This window comes from Cucumis sativus, chromosome 6 (assembly GCF_000004075.3).
Source record: "Cucumis sativus cultivar 9930 chromosome 6, Cucumber_9930_V3, whole genome shotgun sequence".
NCBI classification, from domain to species: Eukaryota; Viridiplantae; Streptophyta; class Magnoliopsida; order Cucurbitales; family Cucurbitaceae; genus Cucumis; species Cucumis sativus.
This window is the reverse complement of record NC_026660.2, coordinates 9,273,799-9,283,335: the sequence shown is the minus strand read 5'-3', so window position 1 is coordinate 9,283,335 and position 9,537 is coordinate 9,273,799. Positions and strand designations below refer to the sequence as shown.

The 9,537-nt window shown below is 32.1% G+C and overlaps 1 protein-coding gene across 1 annotated transcript; it reads left to right on the top strand.

Moving 5' to 3' along the window:
* Positions 1 to 6,066: 6,066 nt before the first annotated feature.
* On the top strand, positions 6,067 to 9,100 carry LOC101221846 (trans-cinnamate 4-monooxygenase). Its single transcript, NM_001305778.1, is given in 3 exon segments — positions 6,067 to 6,851; positions 6,940 to 7,073; positions 8,325 to 9,100. Coding segments are annotated over 3 exon segments (1,518 nt in total). The 3' UTR covers positions 8,924 to 9,100.
* Positions 9,101 to 9,537: the final 437 nt, after the last annotated feature.

The window sequence follows — 9,537 nt, the reverse complement described above, 5'->3', positions numbered from 1 at the left end:
ATTTCGAAAATGTACATGAACAAAATGTCACGAAAGAGAAATTAAAATTTAATAAGTACTTAACATTAATAAACAAAAGATGAACTTGAGAATAACTCAATTTGTATAATTGAATCGACTATTTCTCTCTTGTTCCCAAGGAATTGAAGTATTCTAACGTTTGAAAATTTTTAGTCAAAATTATAATTAAACATATTGAAGATACTATCATTACAAAACCCAACCAAACTCCATCTTCGCTATCTCAAATGTGATCATGACCTTTTTTTTCCTTGACTAATGATAATACTTTTTTCTTTTTTAGATTACTAGGCATCTTTGTTTTTTAGCGCATAGTTTTCAAGATCACGCTCCTTTAAATTCAATACCTTTCTTAATTAGGTCATATTTCATTTATAAAATTATCAAATATATGTTTGTAAAAATTTCATGCGTGTGAATACCATATTCGATAAACATGACGTTCTACCTAGCAAGAAATTAGATAGCGGATCTGATCATGTATATATGTTTCGGTAATTGGAAAATCTGGTAGTGCTCTTTTAAATGAGAAAAATTAATGATTGAGATGAATTAGTCCTAACATTTTAATGATAGAAAAAGAAGAGTAAAAAAATGGATGAAATTAATTATGAAATGAAATATATTTTTTTCCTTTTTAATTAAAAACGAAGCCTCGTGTGATGGAGATCTTTTGAGGTGGGTGTTGGGTTTTGATTTGTGTATTTAACTGATTTAATCAAATAAGCAAAGTTTTCTATATTAGGTTAGGTGAGCTTTGGACCAGATTAAGTAATGTTAGTCAAATAAAACAATACATATTTTTTATGTTACTTCAATATATATATTAATGGCATCACTAAAGTGCTTAACCCTACGGCTCTTATATGACACAATGCAATGTCAATAAATCAACTTGCCCTTCTTCAAAATAATAATAATAAAAAAAAAAATATCCCTAATTAATATCAACAATAATAGTAAGAGAATTGTCACAAATATAAATGTCATTTTTCTCAATGTTAAAATATAGTATAATGATTCAAGGCAAAGATTATTATATATCAAAAGGTCAAACTTCCGTTATTCCTCCAACAATTGTTGAATTCTAAATCATAATAATAGTACACATTTTAGAATATGGGTCAATATTTATGCATCAATTCTTTCTTTTTTAATTACAATAAAATTGAAAACATTATAAATTGCGAGAGAAAGAAGCTTTAAATTAATACTTTAGGATAAATTTAATTTTTCTCTCTGTACTAATAACAAAGATTGAATTAACATTTAAATTTCAACCAAGTATTTTACTACTTATTTAATATAAAATAAATTACTATCATTAATTTTAAATTTATTAATGAAATTAAAAAAAAAATTCTACCCTCCATCCAATTTTCTATTTCTCACTTGAGAGGTTGGGAATTTTCTTTTCATATCCCAAAATAATAATAATGAAATATAGGACATAATAAAACAATACTACAATTAAGAATATAAAGTCAAAATTTTCATAAAAGTGTTAAAAGTAAAGTATTAATTGAATAATGAATGCAATATTTTCATCATTACTGTTGCTATTTAATAATCTTATCTTCTAGTCATATAAAATGTTACAGTGAAATAATAACACTCAGAATTTCTACTTTTTATTTCTCTAATTGATATCATTGAAGATTGTGAAAGAATCTTTTGTTATATAAAAGAAAATTAGTGAAATACACTTCTGTGGTCTCAAAATTAACCCGTGAGTTGCATGAATATATATTTGGTACTTTGGATTTTTGTAAGATTTGAAAAATGTTGTTGATTTTTTTTTCTCTCAAACAAATCATATTGATTTTGGTTTTGTGATTATTTTAAATGTTTAGAAGATGTATCAAATTGTAAAGATATATGAATTTTGTTATTTTTTTTGGTAAACTGTTTCAGTATTTTGTTAATTTTAAAACGCCTCTTTACGTCAAATGTCATTTGTTTTAATATTCTAACTTGAAACGATAAAAAATTAATAAAGAATAGGAAAATAAAGATATTAGAAATTTAAGTTTTTGGAAAGAAAAATTTATTTGATAAATATGTCGATTATGTTTGAATGTTAGGACATAAGATTAATTTAATAAATTAGTAAAACTTAATCATCCAAATTTTATGTAGGAGTGAACAAAATTTTAACCATAAAAGATGAAAATATAATTTTTTAATTTAAGAAACTAAAACAAACGTTTGTTAAGAAAAAAACTTAAAAATCAAAATTACAAAACAAAAAGACCAATTAAAAAGAAAAAGAATAGTTTACTATTTAAACACAAAAATTGGGTATGTAAAAAAAGTGATTTTTTTAAAAAATAATGTGTTTTGTGAAAATATTTTGAAAAATAGGGTTGTTGGGAAAGAAATTATAAGAATAAGGTTGTTTCCCAAACTATTTTAAAAAATAGGTGTTTTTTTGAAATTGAAAATGAAATTGAACGAAGTCGTGTACCCCGTACACGACTTCCTAAATGCACATGTCAGCACATTTGACCACTTCGCTCCACGTATGCACGAGTTTGACCCACGTGGACGGAAGTCGTGTACGGGGTACACGACTTCCTAAATAATTGTTTTTAAAATTATTATATTTTAAAAGATTAACTATTTTTAGGGTAAAAACATTTGTGAAGGACGGATTTTTTTAAAAAATAATGTGTTTTTAAAAAGTATTTTCAAAATTAGGGTAGTTGGAAATTTATGTTTTTGTTTAAATGTTCAACTTTAAATATGTGAAAATTTTAGTTTTTGTTTAAATGGCCAAAATTTTTGTAATTTATGTTTATTATGAACAAATTAAAAAAATAAACCAAAGGTAAACACATCATTAGTGATATCTTATAAGAATTTTTGTTAATTTATTAAAGAAATCTTGTGGCTTAAGATAGAGTGAGAAAAAAACATTTTGAACGTTTTTTTTAATACTTGGTTCTCTACTTTTAAAAAATATATATTATATATTGATATTATTAAGAATACTCCTACATCTAAATCATGTATTAGCAACTTCTAATTTATAATTAATTTAAAAAAGTTCAACTTTTTATTTATACAACTTGAATAAGTTCTAGCAAAATTTAAAAACACTTAAATTATACAACTTAAGAAGCTTCCTGCATGTGCGACACATGTCCACACCCTCTGAACCTTGCGTCCACCCGTGAACCCTACGGTTGACTGGATTGTTGACCGTTGACTCACTGTTGACTCATTGTACAGAAGTCGTGTATGGGGTACACGACTTCCACCATACGCGGCAAAATGTGATAGCTGTACGGGAGTCGTGTACCCGGTACACGACTCCAGTCAGAAAACGTGGGCCGGGTCCACGACTCCACTCGGATATCGTAAGCCTGGTCCACGACATCATTTCGATTTGTGGAAGTCGTGTACACCGTACACGACTTCAGTTACCTATTTTTGAAAATACTTTGTAAATACTTTTACAAAACACGTTATTTTAAAAAAAATCCTAAAAAAGATATAAATTGATGATAATCGTGTGGGGTAGTTACCAAAAAAACAGGAAGGGGTAGGTGGTGTAAGAATAGGAGGTGGCGAGATCTGAAAGGGTAGAATACGAGAAAGTAAGAGGGTGCTAAGTGATTGAAGCCATCGTTTGAGACGTTGCCCACAACAACCCATCCACCTACCCTAAACCATTTTAAATTAAAGAATGTTTTCTTTTTCTTTTTATTAAGATTAAGAAAAATATTGCATAAACCACCACTGTAGCCTTACATCTACATTCATAGACATTTAATTTCATCAATCACCTCTTAAATTTTGTCAACTGTTGCAATCAACCTCTAGTTAAAATGGAGTGATTTACACGAATTTAAGAGAATCACAAAATTCCATAAGAAAATAAGACTTCTTTTTTGGATTATCTTCATTTGTTCTTTTATTTTAGTTTATGTCTAGTGTGTATATATTTGAAGGAGGGTAAAATATAAAGAAACTAATCATGAGCCCAACAAACCATACTTTTTTATAGGTAGAGGAGAATCAAACGAGTATAAAAAGATTCCTATCAACTTCGAAAGAGGAGGAAGAAGAGAGGGAACAAAACAGGTCTTACAACTCCCTAAAGAAACAACCTCACACGCAAGGCAATGAGACAACACCATTAGCAGAGCGTGACACCACAAAAAGGAGATGACTCCAACGAATAAAATAAGATCTTAACATCGAAAATAAAACAAGACAATTCAGACAAATTAACCCCCACCCCATTGATAAAATTAACCAACTCAGGGAAATCAGACTTCACAAAAACTAGAGGAATGGAACCAAACTCGAGTATGGTAATAATGTCAAACCACCTTTCAATCACAGCAAGGGCTTCCATGTTTTTAATGCCCAGTTTAATACCACCTTCTCGCAACCAACAAGGATAAGCAATCTGATGGAGTCACGAACGAACAAACTGATGCCCTTAGCTCCCTCACGGTTGCACCAAGACATCAGTGTTAATCTTCCAGTAACCAAGCTTAGGTGGGGGATACAATCCATGACTCAACTGGATCACCTTCCTAGGGATAGAAGGAGCCTTCACAGCGAATGACCCAATCTCCTTAATATGGGAGGAGATTTTCTTGACCACGATCTTCTTGAGGTAGGTGAAATTGCTTGAATTCCCCAAGTTGCAAAAGCTCTACACATCCAACAAAAGAATTGGCAACGACGGTGTCTCGATCCAAACTAAAGAGCTTTTACAAGGTTCCCTCCTAACAGTCCGTCGTACTCTAGCAAAACATGACATCACCCAAAAAGCAATGTAAAGAAGGAAAGAGGAAAGCCAAATACCTTTTGTGAATTTGCAACCTCAGAAAACATGGTCAACACAAGTGGTTACAAGAGATTCCACACGTTCTAAAATGTTAACCTGAGTAGGGAGTGTGTCATTGATGATCCTCTAAACAGTGAGTTTTACATGGGGTGGAGCTTTAAGCTTTCCACATATTTCCAAAGTGACAAGTTTCTATTGGGATCAGAACCCAACACTGAGGCTGAAGCCTTCACCAAACCACAAGCCTATAGGCAATTTTGACAATGAAACAACCTTTTGAATTCTAATCCCAAATAATCTCATTCGAACCCCTTTGATCTTGTCTAGGTAAGCTAAGGATATAATAAACATCAACAGGGGAGAAACACTCATGAATCAAACTGGAGTTCCATGAACTATCAAAGACCAAAAAAGATTACAAAATGAGGTTTTATTTAATAGCAATAGAAGTATAATTCAACTATGTGATATCATCGTTTTTCTTTAAAATTGAAAGTATAGAAGTGAAGATTTGAACTACCAATCTAAGTAGAATTAATATCATCTCTTTAATCACATAAGTAGGTGTTTTATCCGTATTCAATAAAATTAAGAAAAAAGAAAAACGATTCCATGAGTTCAAATTACAAATTCAAATCCTTAAATTTTTTAATATTTTATAAATAAGTGAAATTCTTCTCTTTTTAGAAAAGGAAAAGTTTAAGTATTTAATTATTAACACAAAAGCTCATTTTAAGTATTGTAATTTATTATAATTTCTTTTACTATTTTTTAATTAATAGAGAGGATTAAAATAAATTTTAAAAATAAAAGATGATGGGATTATATATTAGAAATGAACAATGAATAGTATGATAGATTATAGAGTTCACGTGTAAGCATGTTTTCATGTCATTGGAAGCATACTCACTTGTTTCAAGATGCATCTTAAAATTTCAAATATATGTTAACAAAATAATAATAATTTAAAAAATAGAAAATAGAAAATAGAAAATAATAAAAATAATAAAAATAATAAAAATAATAATTGTGAACGGCGTTAAATGTAACGCGAGTTGCGAAGTGTTGCTCAAAGTTCGCCACAAGTCTCACCTAACCCGGGCCGTCAGACATCGCCGTCCCTCCAACCATCACCAGTTGAATTCTGCTTATAAAATCCCCCAATCCTTTCTCACCCAACTCTCATCAATTACACCCCAACATTTCAACTTCTCATTCAAATCCTTTCCTCCTACGCCATGGATCTCCTCCTCTTGGAGAAGACTCTCCTCGGCCTCTTCCTCTCCGTCGTCCTCGCTATCGCCATTTCCAAGCTTCGCGGCAAGCGTTTCAAGCTTCCGCCGGGTCCTTTACCCGTCCCCATCTTCGGCAACTGGCTCCAAGTCGGTGATGACTTGAACCACCGTAACCTCACAGATCTCGCAAAGAAATTTGGCGATATCTTCTTGCTTCGGATGGGACAGAGGAACCTCGTCGTCGTTTCCTCCCCGGAATTAGCCAAGGAAGTGCTCCACACTCAGGGAGTTGAGTTCGGATCGCGAACCAGAAACGTCGTCTTCGATATCTTCACCGGTAAAGGTCAGGATATGGTTTTCACTGTCTATGGTGAACACTGGAGGAAAATGAGGCGGATTATGACTGTTCCGTTTTTCACTAACAAAGTAGTACAGCAATACCGTCAAGGATGGGAGTTCGAAGCTCAAAGTGTAGTGGATGATGTGAAGAAGAATCCAGAATCTGCGACTACTGGAATCGTTCTCCGACGGCGGTTGCAGCTTATGATGTACAATAACATGTACAGAATTATGTTCGATAGAAGATTCGAGAGTGAAGACGATCCTCTGTTTCACAAACTCAGGGCTCTGAATGGAGAGAGAAGCCGATTAGCGCAGAGCTTCGAATACAACTACGGCGATTTCATTCCGATCTTGAGGCCGTTCTTGAGAGGATATCTCAAAATCTGCAAGGAAGTTAAGGAAACGAGGCTGAAACTCTTCAAGGATTATTTCGTCGAGGAGAGGAAGTGAGTTTGAAATTAAATAAACTGTTGTTAATCGAATTGGAGTTCCATGTGTTAATTGTACTGAAATTTTATGAACAAATTTGATCAGGAAACTTGCGAACACGAAGAGCACGACGAACGAGGGGTTGAAATGTGCGATCGATCATATATTGGATGCGCAACAGAAGGGAGAAATCAACGAAGATAATGTGCTTTACATTGTTGAGAATATTAATGTGGCAGGTAAATTCATAAATCTAATTAACTTCACTTTCTTAGGGTATTAGTAGCTGCTCACCCAACTTTGGCCTGGGTGGTAAATATATAGTTTGAATTAAATCTTTTTCATACTTTTACCATTATTTCTATTAAAAATAATACTTAGGTGCATCATACTAATTTCTTTTCATAATTTTAAGTTAAAACACACAAATGGTTCATTTTTATTAAGAATTAATTGGAGCACATCAACTTAAACCACACGTATATAGTTTTTAAAATTATATTTAGAGAAGAAAAGTAATGCTTAGTCGTAGGATGGGACAGCGATACCCATCACCACCGTTTGTGTTTATCTTCACATTAAAGTATTTTGTATTGAACATATGGGTTTTCTCTTTCCTTTCTTTTTCATAACTACAGCTTTTCCTCCAAAGCCTTGCTTTGCTTTTTTAAGGATTAATAGATTTACAAATTTGCAACCACTCATTTTTGGTAGGAACAACTCTACCGGTAGTAATTAGATTTAAAGTATTCATATACATATAGTTAATCAATTAGATTTTGTCAATGATAGAAACCTATCAATAATCTATTATTGATAGACGGTAAGAGTCTAATCATATAAAGTAAATTAAAAAATTCTTTTTATATTCCATGAAACTTTAAACAACAACAAAATAATTTAGTTATTTCGTTTTTAGTATTTTTTAAAATTGAATTCATAAACATACGTTTTATCTCTATGTTTGTAGGAAAATTATTCTAAATAACAATATTGTGTACAATTTTTGTAATCATAGTAAAATATTTTAGTTCATTTGATGATAAAGATAGTAGTATATTGCAGTGATGAAATTTTATTATATTTATAAATATTTTTTATTTTATTTTATTAGATACAAAGTGATTTTGGTTTTTTTTTACCAATATTTTTATTTAGTCAAATTTTAAAAATTTGTTTGTTTGTTATCTTAATTTGGTTAGGAATTCATACTATTTATTTTTACATGAAAGATAGAAACCTTGTCGAAAATGAAAGGAAACATATTTAATTTTACAAAACCAAAATCGAATATTTACCGAATAAAATTGTTTTTTTTCCCGAAAATAGGAAGCATCAATTGAAATAGCTAAGATAGCTACCCACAGCCACAACCACAACACTATTGAAAAATTGGTCACATTATAAATCTAAACTATAAATGATGGTGACAAAAACAAAGAACAATGATAGATAATGACATTGAGTTTCTTGTTTACATTGTTGAACAGCAATTGAAACAACATTATGGTCGATTGAATGGGGAATCGCGGAGCTAGTGAACCACCCAGAAATCCAAAGAAAGCTAAGAAATGAACTCGACACCGTACTCGGACCCGGTGTTCCAATCACTGAGCCAGACACACAAAAGCTCCCATACCTCCAAGCCGTGGTCAAGGAGACTCTCCGCCTTCGTATGACCATCCCATTACTCGTCCCTCACATGAACCTCCACGACGCCAAGCTTGCGGGCTATGACATTCCAGCGGAGAGCAAGATCCTAGTGAATGCTTGGTGGCTAGCCAACAACCCAGCCAACTGGAAGAACCCAGAAGAGTTCCGGCCCGAGAGGTTCTTGGAAGAGGAATCAAAGGTTGAAGCCAATGGAAATGATTTTAAATACTTGCCTTTTGGTGCTGGGAGAAGGAGCTGCCCAGGAATCATCTTGGCTTTGCCAATTCTTGGTATTACAATTGGGCGTTTGGTTCAAAACTTTGAGCTGCTTCCTCCTCCTGGACAGTCTAAGCTGGATACTTCAGAGAAAGGTGGGCAATTTAGCTTGCATATTTTGAAACACTCCACCATTGTTGTTAAGCCAAGAGTGTTCTAAGAATTTGTATTGCAAAATGGGTTTCTTTTGGAGGGAGGGAGTGAGTGAATGAAGGATGAGTTTGTTGATTTTAATGTATACAATTTGGGGGGGAAAGATTTTGAAATTGATCATGTTATTTGGGAGCGAGGTGGGTAGAAATCCTTGATCAAATGCTGGTACATGTCAAACTTTTCCAAAATGCTTTAAATTTTTATTCCTTTATCTAATAAATTTTTACTTCTTACATACAAATCTATTTCATCACACAAATATAACTAATACTAGTTCCAATTTTATAAAGTGAATGCTATAATCAACCATGAGAGGTTTTAAATTGTTTCTTGTAACGCAATTTCTCACCCATCATTAAACTTTTGGATCCTGAAGTGATTTAAAATCTTGATGAGGCTCAACTATAATTTCATAGTGCTTGGCCACCTACTACCAAAATAGCCAACAACAACAAATGTATTTTTTAAACAATGGCAATAGAAACTTGCATACTTTTTTTTATCAAAGATTGAAGGAAGATGTTTCAAATTGTTGAGTGGTTTGTGACGTAAGAAAAATATTAATTTTCATTGATCTGTAAAATTAATTAGGCCATCATCCATATAAAATCTCATAGCTCA